The sequence below is a fragment of the Sus scrofa genome, chromosome 9, assembly GCF_054392235.1.
Source record: "Sus scrofa isolate SSC_HxYL_T2T_F1_AM1 chromosome 9, Sscrofa_HxYL_maternal_Yorkshire_Landrace_v2.0, whole genome shotgun sequence".
NCBI classification, from domain to species: Eukaryota; Metazoa; Chordata; class Mammalia; order Artiodactyla; family Suidae; genus Sus; species Sus scrofa.
The window spans coordinates 96,245,980-96,263,530 of NC_139391.1; the positions used below are offsets into that span (position 1 = coordinate 96,245,980).

At 40.9% G+C, this 17,551-nt stretch overlaps 1 protein-coding gene across 4 annotated transcripts in view; it reads right to left on the reverse strand.

Annotated features, from left to right (window-relative positions):
* TOMM7 (translocase of outer mitochondrial membrane 7) overlaps positions 1-11,623 on the reverse strand; it is a 346,781-nt gene extending 335,158 nt beyond the window's left edge. For 3 of the 4 annotated variants that reach the window (XR_014814214.1, XR_014814213.1, XR_014814212.1), the window contains exons 1-2: positions 11,450-11,623; positions 8,101-8,149 (exon numbers count right to left, since the gene is read on the reverse strand). Coding sequence is in view for 1 of the 4 variants with exons in the window: in NM_001097467.1 (NP_001090936.1) it covers positions 2,925-2,940; positions 8,101-8,149; positions 11,450-11,552 (168 nt within the window). In the remaining 3 variants the exon portion in view is untranslated. 4 annotated transcript variants of the gene reach the window in all.
* Positions 11,624-17,551: the final 5,928 nt, after the last annotated feature.

The window sequence follows — 17,551 nt, forward strand, 5'->3', positions numbered from 1 at the left end:
CTGGATATGCTGTGGAAAAGAGACTTTAATGCGTATGGGGAAGCAAGAGGGCCACTCTAAGTATAGGACAGTATTCTCAAATCTGAGTTGTCTCACTCACCTACAGGACTTTAAACGCAGACTGATCACACAAAAAGATGTTCACAAATGTTCCTAGCAGTTTTATCCATAACAGCTAAAAAATGGAAACTCAAATGTCCTCCACATATATATATATATACCATTGACTACTCCTCAGCAACAAAAAGGAATAAACTGGATAAACACAAAACCTCAAATCTATGCTAAGTGAAAAAAGCCAATCCCAAAAGGTTATTTACTGTATGATTCCATTTATGTAAATTCCTTGAAATCACAAAATTATAGAAATGGACAACAGGTTACTAGTTGCCAGAGCTTGGGGATAGGGATGAAGTGTGATGGAGGAAGAGTGGCTATTGAAAGGGTAACCTTAGGAAGCCTTCCTTGATGGAAATGTTCTGACTGTATCGAAGTCAGTATCACAACACTGTATACAGACTTACAGAATGCTAACATTTGAGGAAAACTAGGTAAAGGATACAGGGATCTTTCTGTATCATTTCTGTTTGTTCGTTTTGGTCTTGTCTTTTTTAGGGCTGCACCTGCGGCACATGGAGGTTCCCAGGCTAGGGGTCTATTCAGAGCTACAGCTGCTGGCCACAGCCACAGCCATGCCAGATCCGAGCCACATCTGTGACCTTACACCACAGCTCACGGCAATGCCGGATCCTTAACCCACTGAGCGGAGCCAGGGATCAAACCTGCAACCTCATGGTTCCTAGTTGGATTCGTTTCTACTGCGCCAAGATGGGAACTCCTGTATCATTTCTTAAACTCCATCCAACTCTACAATTATCTCAACAAGTCTAATTTAAAACAATGGTTGAAGTAATTAAAATACACACACAGATCACTGAACTTCACCTCCAGATTCTGACTGAGGAAGACTTCAGAAATGTGCACTGCTAACAAGGTCCCGAGTGATGCTAGTCTGGAATGAGCTATGACAACCGCTGCTTTAGGGAATTACACATTGGTACAAGTATTACCCCTATCATGTGGAAGCAACTCAAGTCTAAAGATTAAGGAACTAAACATCAGGGCCAGGACTCAAATCGGGTCCTATCAGCTTGGTGTTTGCCTAAGCAAAATCAAGGTGAGAAATCATCTTAACGGTAAAGACTCTCTAGTGTCTAGCACAAAACAGAGACCGATGCGTGAACTAGATTGCACTGCCCTAACAACTAAAATCCAATAAAACATAGGAGCTGTTATAAACATTTCACAAACTTTCAGATGTACACAGATATTAAAGTGTGTACCAGTCTCATGTCTTAGCTGCCTTGAACAAATGTTTATACTGTTCTTGTAGCTTCCTCACATGTAAGAACAAGGAACTGGTCCCTTTCTATTTAATTCTGGATTTATTTGAAAATTTCCTGGGGTTTTATACATAGCTACAAGTTAATTCCTAAAAGAACAAAAACAGTTACATTTACTATCCATGTTATTTAGTATTTTTTACTTGCCATAGCTTTATTTTCTCAATTTCTGAAAACCCTAAGTGACAAAGGAAAAAAAAAAAAAAAAACTGCACCAAAATACTAAACAAAAATTCACTGACAATACATTTAGCAGCAAGGATGGGAGTGTCAGGGGAAAGGGCACAATCTTAAGCAATTCTATGAGGATTTAAAAACTGCTCAGAGATTTTAGCTGATCATACGTGCCTAGATTCATGGAGATATTAAAGCAATTACATTAAGCGCACACCAAAAATGGTTCCCCTGCAGTCAGTTCTCAAGAATTCCACTTTAAAATCCCCTTATGCAACAAGCCTCCTAAGAGTCTTCTAGGTCTCCATGGCAAAGGTTAACAACTTGAGGAAATAGGCCTAAATGGCTGAAAGGGTTTTACATTAGAAACAAGGAAGAAATTTCTGATGACAGCTCCATTTACCTGATATTATATTCATGATCATTCTCTACTTAACACTGGATGTTTAAAACATTCAAGCCAATGGTTTCCTCCCAAATCTTGTTTCAGGCCTAACCTTCCTATATTAATTACAATTCCACCAAATTAAGTAAACATCTATTTTTTTTAATTACAGAAAAATCTAAATTAAAAAAAAAAAAAAAGGAAGGGGGACTTCAAATACAGGTAAAGTCCCAGGATACCAGGACCTCGAACTGAAAACTAGTTCCCATTAGTTAAATGACTTTTCTTCTATCAGAAAATAGAAAGTGTTGCTATTCTGTGTAGTCTCCATGAGGTCCTGCCCAGCCATCTCTATAGGCTTCTAACACTATTGAGAGAGATCTTAGATTCACACTTAATCACAAATCACACAACTCCCAGTGCCATTCCCACCCCCCAACAGCAGAGCCAAAGAACCCTGCTTCTTTTAATCTGAACATTACTTTAATGCAATACAGAAGTAAGGCCTGGTTTGTCACAGAGAGCTGTCTCTACTTTTACTACCATCACAGAGGGAGTTATTAATTCACAGCAAAGTGAAACTGGAATCCATGTTAAGTGAGTGACCAGGAATTAACTTGGGAATTTTCATATTTTTAAAGCAACAGCTAGGCACATAAACAGATTCCTTTTTTGAAATAATACCAAAAGGCTAAATTTTTACCTAACAATCCTATTGCGTTCCATTCAAAAAGGACTCAAGACATAACATTGTTAAAAACATTTATTTTAATACAGTCTATCATAAATAAGTCAATAGAGGTTCCACTCTGCCAGAGATGCATCTGAGAAGTAAGAGCCCTGTGCCATCCAACTGGTGAACGTCTGAACGATGTCTCATCTCTTATCCCAGCCAGAATGCACACCTTCCATGTTGTTCCTCTGCAGTGACTGCTTCCAAAACCAGATGACCAAATAGTCCTTTATCCCCAAAGTAAGCTAAAATGTTTGTGAAGAGGAGAAATAAATTAAACCCCAAGGTAAAAGCTTCTTAAACATACCTCAAGAACTAGAAGATTTTATACATTTATGTTTGTGTTTATTCATCTATCAAATTCGGAGTCAGCAGAAGGATCAATCTCATAGAGGAAAAAAAAATTAAAGAGACTTTAAAAATAGTTTTGTCACTTTTTATTGTAGTCACCTATTATAAACAAAGAAGAAAACATAAACTGAGGTCAATCAAAAACTGACATGAAGGATTGATGAACCCAGACAGTAAAGCTGTATCATTATTAGATTCAGGAAGGAGACAAGAGGCCTTTCATTTCTAAGTCCTGTGGATTTAAAAGGTAGTTTCTAGTAGTATGTCAACCTAAATAAAACTGTATTACACAATGACAATTTTAGCATTCTGTTTATTTTTAGAAAGTATTTTCCCTTTGCATGTCAAACAAACCAACATACATCTATTTCCAGTTTTCCAAAGTGTATCAAAATCTCCCATCAAACCCTGAGTATTTCTGCATATAGTTAAGATATGAAAATAAATTATTTATGGGAGTCCCCGTCATGGCTCAGTGGTTAATGAATCCGACTGGGAACCATGAGGTTGAGGGTTCAATCCCTGGCCTTGCTCAGTGGGTTAAGGATTCAGTGTTGCCGTGAGCTGTGGTGTAGGTTGCGGATGCGGCTCAGATTCCGCGTTGCTGGGTATCTGGTGTAGACCAGCAGCTACAGCTCTGATTAGATCCTAGCCTAGGATCCTCCATATGCCACGGGAGCGGCCCTAGAAATGGCAAAAGAACAAATAAATAAATAAATAAATAAATAATTCATTTATCAAGGTCTCTTCTTCAATGGTAGTGAGCATCTAAGATAAAGAGAAATGAAAAATCTTCCCTGGCCTTATACAGATAACAGGAACAATCATTCTTAGTACTCATATATTTTGCCTAAATAATGTTTTACTAAAATATTAGCCCTTATTCATTAAAGTAGTGCATTGTAAATAAAACATTTGTATCAAAGTTCCCTACGTGGCTCAGTGGTTAATGAATCCGACTAGGAACCATGAAGTTGCGGGTTCGGTCCCTGCCCTTGCTCAGTGGGTTAAGGATCCAGCGTCGCCGTGAGCTGTGGTGTAGGTTGCAGATGTGGCTCGGATACTGCGTTGCTGTGGCTCTGGCATAGGCCGGCAGCTACAGCTCCAATTCGACCCCTAGCCTGGGAATCTCCATATGCCGTGGAAAAAATGGCAAAAAAGACAAAAAAAAAAAACAAAAACAAAAAACAAAAAAAAAAACATTCGTATCAACCAACTACGGATAATGTGCCATCCTGAGTGAAAGAAGAGGACACTAAGACAAATGCAGACACAATCTCATGGAAGCCAACAAGAAAAATAGACCAGTAAATCATGAACTACATTTTCATAAGTATTATATTAAAAAATTTATATGTAAACAATAAACTTTATAATTAAATAAGTATTATATTAATATAGCATTTACATTAATAAAAACCCCAGCAAGACACAAGTCTATTCCTTTCAGAGTACAGACTAGGCAACCCAGGAAAACCTCTCAGTCAGTCTCCCCAGCGCAAGCAGCATAATCCTTTTCAGACACTCCTCAATTTCTTCCTAAATCAAAAATACCCCTGGAGAGAAACAGAAAATGTCCCCGATGACAGAAAAGAATGAATGACTGTCACACCAGAAAGGAGAGGAGCACTAAGATGACAATCAGGTGAAGAAATGAAAAAGCAGGTCAGTAGTTGCCTCATCTAGTCTGCAACTTTGTGTGTGTGTATATGTGTATATATAAATATATATATATATATATATATATAAATATATATATATATATATATATATTTTTTTTTTTAAAACGGCCACATTTGCAGCATATGGAAGTTCCCGGGGATAGGGGTCAAATTGGAGCTGTAGCTGAGTCCTATTCCACAGCCACAGCAACATCAATACCAGATCCAAGCTGTATCTGAACCTATGCTGTAGCTTGTGGCAATGCCAGATCATTAACCCCCTGAGCAAGGCCAGGGATCAAACCTGCATCCTCACGGAAACAATGATGGGTCCAGCAAGGCCACACAGGGATTAGTCCTCAACTTTGAAGGGTCAACTCTTGGTGGGATAACTGAAGTCAATACAAGTTAATACAAGAGAAGGGCACATTCCATCCCCACCTCTGGATCCTGGACCACCTGGTATTTCCCAACACTCAACTCCAGTTTAAAAACAGGCAGGCTATTCCTGTCCCAAGACCACCAAGAGGTTAGGATCATTTAATTAAGTTAATCCAACACTTAAAAAGGGCTGCCAAAGTAGTTGGCAGCTACCTTAGGTACATACACAACAAAATAGAATATAAATAAGCAATAAGCATAACACAAGGTGGGGAATGACAGACAAGAAAGAATACTATAGGAACACAAAAAGAACAGAGCAGTTTCATTTAGGAGAAGGGGGAAAAGTCTTAGGGACAGGGTGAGAGTTGAGATTGGGTTTTTCTAGAAGCAGGTTTTCGTCAAGTGAAACTGAGGGGGAAAAAGTATTCCAGGCTGAGAGAGAACAAGCATACAAAGGCATAAAAAAGAGTTTCTTCTGGGATTAGCATGCAGTACCACACAGCTAGAGTATAGCTCTCACTGGAGAAGAAGTGGGGTAAAGGAGATGACATAGAAAAGATTAAAAATTATTATTAATTTTAAAAATTATTATTAATAGCTAACTGCTCACACATTACTTGTCAAGCACTGTTAATATTTTACACACACAGTCTTAATCACTGCCAAGGCAATGAGGATTGAATAAGACTAAGATAAAGTAGGTATCATCCTCAATTTACAAAAGAGGAAACTTTATCTTAGAAAGGTTAATGGCCTCTTGGGGGAAAGTATTCGATGATAATTTCCCTTGCTTGGAAAATGTTTACACAGCTTGGCCAGGTAGCCCCATCTCTGACAATGTTTTCTAGGTACTGTTTCCCAGTTATTAGAGAAATAACTGGTCTAAGGTCAACCGGCTACTCAGTAGCAGATGTTACCTTGAGTCCTCACTTTACAAAAAAGTAGCCTGGTAGTTCCAAGAGTAAAGGCTGAAAACACAGAGCTTGGTAGGGATCTCTGAAAGCAGTTACTTTTCAGGCTGCACCAGAGGCACAGGGAACATCCAGGACCAGGGATCAAACCCACACCACAGCAGTGACAATGCTGAATCCTTAACCTGCTCCACCACCAGGGAACTCCTAGAAGCAGTTTTAAGAAATCATACCATAGGGAGTTCCCGTCATGGCACAGCAGAAACAAAGCCGACTAGGAACCATGAGATTGTGGGGTTCGATCCCTGGCCTCGCTCAGTGGGTTAAGGATCTGGCATTGCCGTGACCTGTGGTGTAGGCTGCAGGCTCGGCTTGGATCCCAAGCTGCTATGGCTCTGGTGTAGGCTGGTGGCTACAGCTCCAATTAGACCCCTAGCCCAGGAACCTCCAAATGCCCTAAGCACAGCACTAAAAGGACAAAAGACCAAAAAAAAAAAAATTATACCATAAAAGGTTAAAGAAAAAGGGGAGTGAGGAAAGGAAACAATGAGTGAAGACCGTGTACCAAAGAACTTTATCAGGGAAAAGACAGTAACTGCAGAAATGGACAAGTGGGAGTTCCCATCGTGGCTCTGGTAATGAATTGGATAGTATCCATGAGGATGCAGGTTCGATCCCTAGCCTTACTCAGTGGGTTAAGGATCCGGTGTTGCCATGAGATGTGGTGTAGGTCAAAGGTCGAAGATGCAGCTCAGATCCTGCATTGCTGTGGCTGTGCTATAGGCTGGCAGCTGCAGCTCTGATTAGACCCCTAGCCTGGGAACCTCCATATGCTGAGGGTGTGGCCCTAAAAAGGCCAAAAAAAAAAAAAGGGAAGGAAGGAAGGAAAGACAGACAGACACATGGAGGGCACATATGGTGGTAGCCCTGAAAGAAAAAAACTCTTGTTTTGAGAAAGGAGAGGCTGACAAGGCACAGTGCTGAGTAAGAGGTCAGATTATCTGGAGGAGGTCATGTGACCCAGTGGAAAGTGTGCAAGTCTTGGAGACGGACATACTCCACCACCTACTGACTGTAATGAAGTAACAATTATAGAGATACTGTATACAACAAAGCACTTAAAACAGTGGTTGGTAACACTGTAAATAACTATACTATGACTATTATTATTTCTGCCCATTGTAGAAAAAAGTGGCTTAGTTTAGGAGTCTGAAGAAACTGAAGACCTAGACTAGCCAGTGAAAAATGTATTAGGACAAGCCACAAGAAAACGTCTCTAAGACAGAGGGTCAAGCTGAAACCCCATGGTACCTATGCAGGGGTTCTAGTCATCATAGTGCCGTATCAGTTTTTTCTACTGAGCAATCCTGCCTGTTCCAGATTCTGGCTTCACCCATAGACACACACACACACACACACACACACACACACACATATGAATATGTAGTCTGTAATTTGTGTTTATGCAGAAGTTTTCACAGGTGCTTATGCAACACTGGCAAGGTTGTTTCTGAGAAAGGAGATTTGACAGTGTATTTTCACAGTCACAAATGTTCATACACTTCGACTTATTAATCCCATGAGAATTTACAAGGTAATAAATAAAAACCTATAAAAATCTATGCACATTAAAATATTTCTAACATTGTTATTTAAAATACTGAAAACCTGAAAAACCTAAGCAATCAACAACTGGAAAATATTTGGGCTATCACCTCTAATTTTAGGTTAAAAAACAAAATTCTATATACGCTTATAAAAGGTTGTTTCCTTATTTGAATAAGGAAAAGATGGAAATATAGGAATTAAAAACAGTTCACCTTTGAAAGAGGTAAAATGATAATTAACTCTTTTCCTTTAAAATAGGCTTCATTATGGTTATAACATGGTACAGCATAAAAACTAGGAAGGGGAGCAAATGTAATTACCTGATAAGTTACAGTGGTCTGCAAACTGCTGCAGTTTTCCAACAGGCCAAAACTACATGTGACTGATAAAGCTCCAATACAATGCCTACCACTACTTCTCTTTTGCTTCCCATGATTCAATACTAATATATGAACATCTGCCCTGCAATGCTTATTTTTAAGAGCAGTACCTCAAAACAGTTGGTTCAGGCATTCCAGGATCTGCACCCCTCTTAAATCCTGGAGGCGGGGGAGGAAAGAGAAAGAATATTAATTAAAACCCCAGCAGACCAAAAAATTTATACTCAAGACTTTTTAAATCAACCTAGGGTAGCTAGAATGATACCCAGATCTAATAGAACTATCCAGATTTCCTATGCAAGAGAACAGTCTCGAATCTTCACTAGAGTATGAGATTATGTACAGGACTAACCAGCAGGGAAGACTAACTACCTTATTCCCGTAATACATACATTTTGCGCAGTAGCCCTCGGCATGCACTATCTTTCATTATTAGTCATACCCCCAAAAAAAGGCATCACCAATAAGTCATACTGGATGAAGGACTACAAGGCACAAAGATTTTCTTTTAACTATACTTTTTTTTTTTTCCTTTTTAAGGCTGCACTGACAGCATATGAAAGTTCCCAGGCTAGGGGCTGAATCAGAGCTGCAGCTACAGCAACACCAGATCCTTAACCCACCGAGCAAAGCCAGGGATCAAACACACATCCTCACAGAGACTATGCTGGGTCCTTAATCTGCTGAGCCACAATGGGAATTCCTAACTATACTTTTTAAGGAAACTGAAGATATCTTATTTTATCCCCTACAAATTCCTCTTTTTATAAAGCAACCAAAAATTGCTGATAGAGAGGAAAAAAAATTCAAGTTATTAACAACCTAATCAAGTCGATGCTTTTATCACAAATATGACTAAATAAACTTTTTATCTTTTAAAATGTATTTATTAACTGGACAGCATATATGCTAATTTGCTGAAATAACCAATTAAAATTAGAATTGGCATCAAGAACTGTGGAGTTTGAAACTTAATCCCATTGTTTAAGACTTCCAGCTTCACAGATGCTAGTAGAAGACACAAGATTGCAACAGAGAAACAAGGACAGTTCATAACTCTCAGCATTAACTGTGATTAGAGTATCATCATTGAAGAGATGAACTCTAAGTCTGGGGAACCAGAGTCTTTTATAACAGGCAGTGAGCATGTCTCCCCTTTGCTCTGGTACTATTTTTCAAAGCTGTTCACCCTACAAACATCTTTAAAAGGAAAATATGGAACGAAGGGTGGTCAGAGCCTCTGTTCACAAGATTTGTAGAAATTCAGGACACCAAGGAGAACTGTCTTCCAACAGGTAATTGATTAAAATCCTTTTGTTGGTAAATGTCCAGATTCTTTATCATCATGTCACTGTCTGTCCTATTTTATAGCACTATATTCCCACTATACACCCTAAAGCTCTAAAAGGTATGTTTGATTCTAAGTTATACAAGAAATTCAATATGCAGTTGCAGGTTTTAGTGAGAGCTAAGGTAGAGAAGTAAAACATGGGAACTAGGTTAGACATAAAATTAATTTTAGTTAGTTTAAGGAAAAAAATAATAATTAACAAGGAAGAAGTACTAAACAGACAATAGTTTTAACATAATCTCCACCTGAGTTGGACACTAGGGTAAAAAAATCACCATGATGGTCCTAGTAAAGAGAATACTGCCAGTGTGCACAAAAACAAAATAAACTCTAGGGTGGAAAAGGAGAGCAAAACCCTTGATAGACAGATTGTAACAACCCACCACCACTTTCTGGTAGTAGCAAAGGAATTTCAAAAAAGGGAGGAGGGAAAAGCATGTGAAAAGACCCAAAGAGCAGCAGCAAAACCACAGGGACTAAGAAAGCAGTAGCAGACTAAAACAGGACTGAATATACACAATAATGGAGAAAGGAGGTGGTGCAAAGAAGTAGAAGAATCAAAGCCCCCAAACCTTCCTTAGCTAAAAGGAGAGCCTGTCCTAGCCAAACTGAGCCCTTCCACCATTAAGTAAAAGCTGGGGGGAGGGTCTGGGAGAAAGAGATGATTCACAACCTACGAGAGCAGGGTGTCCTAATTACTTGCTCTAATCTTTGATACATATACAAAGTCACTAAAATCTGGGAAAGTAAATGCTCTTAAAAAAAAAAAAATGCATTCAGGAGTTTCTGTTGCGGCTCAACAGGTTAAGAATCTGACTAGTGGGAGTTCTCTTTATGGCACAGTGGAAACAAATCTGACTACTATCCATGAGGATACTATTTAGATCCCTGGCCTCACTCAGTGGGTCGGGGATCCGGCGTTGCCATGAGATGTGGTGTAGGTCGCAGACGCGGCTTGGATCTTGTGTTGCTGTAGCTGTAGTGTAGGCCAGCAGCTGTAGCTCCAATTAGACCCCTAGCCTGGGAACTTCCACATGCCACATTTGCAGCCATTAAAAAAAAAAAAAAAAAAAGGCCAAAAAAAAAAATAAATAACATCAGGGGCGTTCCCGTCGTGGAGAAGCCAGAAACGAATCAGACTAGGAACCATGAGGTTGCAGGTTCCATCCCTGGCTTCGGTCAGTGCGTTAAGGATCCGGCATTGCCATAAGCTGTGGTGTAGGTCGCAGCCACAGCTCGGATCTGGCATTGCTGTGGCTCCGTCAGAGGCCAGCAGCAACAGCTCTGATTAGACCCCTAGTCTGGGAACCTCCATACGCCGCGGGTGTGGCCCTAAAAGACAAAACACAAATAAAATAAAATAAAATAAAATAAAATAAAATAAAATAAAATAAAATAAAATCAGAGAACTCTGAAATGCGAATCTGAACCTTTGAAAACGTCAAACTTACGCTTAAACTGACAGAGCTGAAATGCTTTCATTTCCATTATCTGCCTGAATAGCGCAATTAAGGTTAAAAATACACTGAGCACTTACAAAGCCTTGCAATACAACACAGTGGTTAAGAGTATGGACCACGATGCCCACTGTTTGAGTTCATAGCTGCATGGCCTTGAGCACGGAACAAACTTTCCTAAACTATTTTTTCACATGTAAACCCTTTACTACAGATGAGAAGGCGGAGGCAGCCAGCAACTGTCACTTCATGCCTCAAGGCAGTGGCCATCCATGAGGTCTAAGAGCCTCAGGCCCACCTGGAGAGGTGAGGACAAATGCCTGAAAAATCACCTAGCACCAAAGAACGAATTAGTCGCTTTCACATATATCAGGTCGTCCTAACTCTCCCAATAATCCTGAGAAGCAAGTCACCTCTATTTCACAGATGTACAAACAAAACGAAAAGATTACGTAATTTACTAAAGACCATAAAAACAGTGAAGGAAAGAACAGGAACTTGAACTCAGATTAAGCCAACCCCACTTAACCCGACAGCCTCAAAGGACGTGCGCGGCACGGTCGCGTTTCTCTCTCCCGCGCCAAGCCGAATATGGAGTCTCAGCCTCTCCACCCTCTTTCCTGTCTCCTCCCAGGTCCTTCTCCCACTGACCCAAGTAAATGACGAGAGGAATGAAGCCCCAGCGGATAGCAAACTGGCCCCCCTTGAAAAGCTGCTGCAGCCTCTGCTTGGCCTCTTTGCTCAGTTTCACCATGGCGACGACCGGGGCGACACGCTCAAGACACCACAGCCGCAACCCCACTGGGAATCCGAGAAAGAAAAGAGGTGCGCATGCGCTACACACGCCTTTACGGCAGAGTCGTGAGCGTCACCAGCGGCGGTCGTAATTCTGCGTTCTTGACCTGCCTCGCCCCTCCGCGGCCTCGCCAGTAGGGAGCGCATGCTGTGGTTGGTTTTCCTCGGATGGAGGCTTTAAATTTTCTTTCTTCGGTTTTTTGCATGGTTTCCCTGATTGCCGCATTCTTGGGGCAACTGCTCTTGGGATTCCTTCAGGCCTGAACGCCCTGTCTCTTAACTACAGTTTTACCCATTTTTTTTTTTAAATGTGCCCCCTGCCGCAGCAAAGCGGGTTTCCCGGGCTAGGGATCGAAGCAGAGTCGTTATGGAGACAATGCTGAGTAGTTATGTTGTGAGCCACAAGGGGAAGTCCTTAACCCATTCTTTTAAAGTGTATCTTGAAGTGTTCTTTACCGAACATAGAAGGGACACTAAGGAAATTAAAGAGGACTGAGTTTTAGTCCAGACTCTTACTCTGACTTGCCGGGTAATCTTGGACAAGTTAACTTCCGTCCCTATCATTTTGTTTCTTCAAACTGAATGTTTAACTGCAAAGAAACTGGCGCCCAGAAAGGCCCCTATTTATGTTTTATTTCACTTCTAGAGTATTTGTTTTGCTTATTTAACGTTTTAAATTACTTGCCAACATTTTAAAGTTTAGGAAACTTCACATGAAAATCTGGACTTTTTCAGAAAAGTTGGCCAACCCCATGGCAACAATCAACATCCATCCTGCCCTTAGTGGTTTAGGATTGCAGTGGCTCCCACTCCTGGCTGCACAATAGAATAAAATGAGATTTAAAGGCATGTTTCTGCTGGGGTCCTACTGCTGCCTGGGACCAAATCCTAGGAATTCCGTTAAGTCTGTGGTGGAGCCTAGCCTTTGGTTTATCTGTGAAGTTCTCCGCTTATGATTAAGTAACTGCCTGACAGCTGTGGATATTTGAGCTTTTGACCCCAGGTCTAGGACTTTTTAATTTCTTTCTTTTTTTTTTTTGGCCTTTTTGCCTTTTCTAGGGCCGCTTCCCCCGGCATATGGAGGTTCCCAGGCTAGGGGTCTAATCGGAGCTGGAGCCACTGGCCTACGCTATAGCCACAGCAATGCAGGATCCGAGCCTCGTCTGCGACCTACACCACAGCTCACGGCAACGCCAGATCCTTAACCCACTGAGCAAGGCCAGGGATCAAGCCTGCAACTTCATGATTCCTAGTCAGATTCATTAACCACTGAGCCACGACGGGAACTCCAATGAATTGTATCAGGAACTAACAGCCTTGCTTAATTATGCTACTTAACCTAGAACAGGTATCTCAAATACTTTGCAAAAGAATTGACATTCTTTTTCCTGGTGGGCAATTACACTCAGAAAACCAAGTAAAATATTAACTAATATTTACTGGGCACTTAGTGTATATATGTACTGTGCTTGCTCACATTCCTTGGTTGAATCCTTGCCACTCTGTGAGATGAGATCTGTACTAAAAACCTCATTTTATAGATGAAGAAACTGAGGCATGGGGAAGTGAAGTAAATTTGCCCAATTTCATAGAGCTGGTCAGTGGTAAAAGTAGGGTCTAAACCCAAACCTCTTGTTCCAGAATTTGAATGTTAACCACTGCCTTATAGGAGAGAAGTAAACAATGGACTGGAAGAAAAGAAATCATTATGTTCTCAAACTCAGCTGTTGATGCCTCAACCCCCTGTGGAGGGGTTTGGAGAAAGGGCCTTTAAAAAGGTAATTAAGATTAAAGGAGGGCTTAAGAGTGGGAGCCTGATCTGACAGGGCCACTCCTTGTAAAAGAAAGAGACGCTAGAGTTCTCTGTCCGCATGCACACAGAAGAAAGGCCATGTGAAAATACAATGAGAAAGGGGCTGCCTGCAAGCCAGCAAGTCTGCACCTCAATCTAGGACTTTGAGCCCCTAGAACTGTGAGAAAACAAGCCTCTTGTTGAAGCCACCTGGTCTGTGGTGTTCTGTCATGGTGGCATGAGCAGACTAATACACTACCATAACAGAGTTGTGTGTGACAAAAATTATATCAGAACACGTGAGTGTATTTACGAAAGTATCATGTATTGGACAGCTCCCTATGCCAAGCCTGCAATGGACATTATCTCCAATCCACCAAAACTTCATATTTTTTGCACCCATGACACTGGCTGGTATGTATTTGGTTGGTTGAATTTTTTTTTTTTTGTCTTTTGTCTTTTGTTGTTGCTATTTCTTGGGCCGCTCCCGCGGCATATGGAGGTTCCCAGGCTAGGGGTCCAATCGGAGCTGTAGCCACCGGCCTACGCCAGAGCCACAGCAACGCGGGATCCGAGCCGCGTCTGCAACCTACACCACAGCTCACGGCAACGCCGGATCGTTAACCCACTGAGCAAGGGCAGGGACCGAACCCGCAACCTCATGGTTCCTAGTTGGATTCGTTAACCACTGCGCCACGACGGGAACTCCGGTTGGTTGAATTTTAAATCTGAACATGATAGTCTTATTAATACCGCATTTATAAACCATAATTGTTTTCATGCATTCATTCGTTCTGGAATATTGAGTTCCTCGTATTCTGGACAATTATGTGTGGAGGAGACCCTTAAGAAAATGAGATGCAGTCTTCCACTTAAAGGTTCTGTGATCTAATTAGAGTAAGACAAGTTACTTGTCCATGTGACTAATCTTTGGAAAAATAATAACATCACATCAAGATTAAACACAAGGACTAAAGGGGCAGAACCTCTGCATTTGAATCCTGGCTCTGTCAGTTAACTGTGTGATCATGGCCAAGTTGTTTAACCTCTCGGATTCCTTTTTCTCATCCACACAAGAAGATAACAAAAACCTGCACCTTGGAGTTCCCATGTGGCTCAGCAGTAACGAACCCAACTAGTATCCCTGAGTCACGTGCGTTCAATCCCTGGCCTCTCTCAGTGGGTGAAGGATCTGGCATTGCCATGAGCTCTGGTGTAGGTCAAAGATATGGCTCAGATCCTGCGTTGCTGTGGCTATGGTGTAGGCTGGCAGCTACAGCTCCAATTCAACCCTTAGCCTGGGAACTTCCATATGCCAAGGGTGCAGCCCTAAAAAGATTAATAATAATAAAAATAGTAATAATATGCACCTCAGTCAGTTATTATAAAGATGAAGAGATGATATGCATGAAATACGGAATTTAATTAAAAGACTTAAGCAAAGGTAAGATATTTCTATTATTGTTTGTTGCTTGCACCTTTGTTCTTACTGGTTTGTTTTAAAGATCTACCTTTCTCAGAATCTCTTCTTTAGTTCCAAGGCTGCATATCAACAGCTTTCTAAGAATTGTCTGCATCTACCACATACACGGCCGCAGAGTGAACAAGGGACAGACTGATGCAACATGCAATAAAGTGTAAGCTCCTCAAGGAGTATAGTTTACATTCTGTGTCCATTAAACCTGAATACAGTGTTGCACCATGGAGGGAACCTAACATATATCCACTGCTATAAATAAAAGAACACAGGCTTAAAAGGCACATGGATCTGAAAGTCAACTTGCCAAGGTTTATTGTATTTTTATGTTTTTTAGTTTTATTAAAATATAATTTACAATGTGCCAATTTCTGCTTACAGCAAGTGGCTCGATTATACATATATACACATTCTTTTTTCTTCTTATACATTCTTTTTTGAAATATTCTTCTCCAGGGAGTTCCCGTCGTGGCGCAGTGGAAATGAATCCAACTAGGAACCATGAGGTTGCAGGTTTGATTCCTGGCTCCGCTCAGTGGGTTAAGGATCCGGCATTGCCGTGAGCTGTGGTGTAGGTCTCAGGTGCGGCTCGGATCTCGTGTTGCTGTGGCTCTGGCCTAAGCCGTGGGCAGCAGCTCTGATTAGACCCTTAGCCTGGGACCCTCCATATGCCTTGGGAGCGGCCCTAGAAAAGGCAAAAAGACAAAAAAAAAATCTTCTCCATCATGGTCTATCTCAGGAGACTGGATATAGTTCCCTGTGTTGTACAGTGGGAAGTTATTGTCTATTCTTATCTATTCTAAATGTAATAGTTTGCATCTACTAACCCCAAACTACCAGTCCGTCTCCCTCCCCCTTGGCAATCACAAATCTATTCTCTACATCTGCAAGTCTGTTTCTGTTTTGTAAATAGGTTCATTTGTGCCATATTTTTTTTTCTTTTTATGGCCACACCTGCGGCATATGGAAGTTCCTGGTCCAAGGGTAGAACTGAAGCTGCAGCTGCCGGCCAATGCCACAGACACAGTGGATCCTTAACCCACTGAGTGAGGCCAAGGATCAAACCCACATTCTCACAGAGACAACATCACTGAGCCACAACAGGAACTCCTATGCCATATTTTAGATTCCACATATAAGTATATGGATATATGATATTTGTCTTTCTCTTTCTGACTTTACTTCGTGTAATATGATAACCTTTAGATGCATCCAGGTTGCTTCAAATGGCAGTATTTGGTTCTTTTTTTTTTTTTTTTTGTCTTTTTGCCTTTTCTAGGGCCACTCCCAAGGCATATGGAGGTTCCCAGGCTAGGGGTCTAATCAGAGCTGTAGCTGCGGGCCTACGCCAGAGCCACAGCAACACAGGATCTGAGCCACGTCTTCGACCTACACCACAGCTCACGGCAACACCAGATCCTTATCCCACTGAGCAAGGCCAGGGATTGAACCTGCAACCTCATGGTTCCTAGTCAGCTTCGCTAACCACTGCACCACGACACAAACTCCTATTTGGTTCTTTTTATGGCTAAATAATACTCCATTGTATACATGTACCACATCTTCTTAATCCATTCATCTGCTGGTTAACATTTAGGTTGTTTCCATGTCTTATTATTTTATTTATTTATTTTTTCCTGAATTGCCAAGGTTTAAATCCAATTCTGCCATTTATCCAAAACAAAGACCTCAAGAACTAGTTGATGATAGATCAGAAAAACTAATTAATTCACCATGGTCTTAAGGAAAATAGGGCCTATTTTTAAAAATGCAGCCAAATATGCACACCAAAATGAAAAAGAGGAAACAATTTTGTCATGCATCTTGTTTTCCAGAAATGGTATACTTAAAAATATACCAATATTCAATCACCATGTGCTTTCATGAGTTTAAACTCTTACTCTGTCCTCTCTTTTTCTGCTACCATGTTTTTGGGTGGATAGATAATTTTTAATTGCCACGATATGGCTTGAAATTCTTAAGTATGTCAGGCAAGCCTATGAGTGGAGTACAATTTCTACAAAGAAGAGATTAGTTAAAAAACATCACTGGAACCAAGCATAAAGTTCTGCCAGAAGAAGGGAGTTTCAGAAAACTCTCCTCCTCAGCTACTGCCCACAAGGATTTGGGAATCTTATTTGGGGACAGAGTGCACATACCTTTGAAAAGCAAGAGGGTTTTGGATAAGGGCCAAATGTGTAGGGCAGACAGTAAATTGTTATAGGGAAGTGGAGGAGAGAGAAACCTCTGAGGGCTGGATGGTTCCAGGAAAACATCATAGCAGTGAGCCTGAGCTGCTGTCTAATGGCTGGGGAAGAGGGAGCAAAGAATAAAGAAATGCCAGAAAGTACGCAATTATGAAGCGAGAGTGAAAAATGCTTTCAGTAGAACAGAAAGCTCCAAGCAGGAAATAATGAGACCAAGTTATAAAAAGAATCCAAATGTCAAGTTAAGAAATTTGGATTTTAGCCAGAGAGTATCTGGAAAGCTACTGAATATTTTAAAGAAAAAAAATTACAAGGTGAGGGCAATTTATTTGGGGGCTAATTTTTTTTCACTTTTCTTAATTTGGTTGAAAAGGAAATAAATTCATAGTCTGCATTGAAAATGTACAGAAGGTTACATAGTTAAAGAGCTCCTCTGCTTCTGTCCTCTCCTGCCCATTTTTATCTCTAGAGGCAAATCAGTG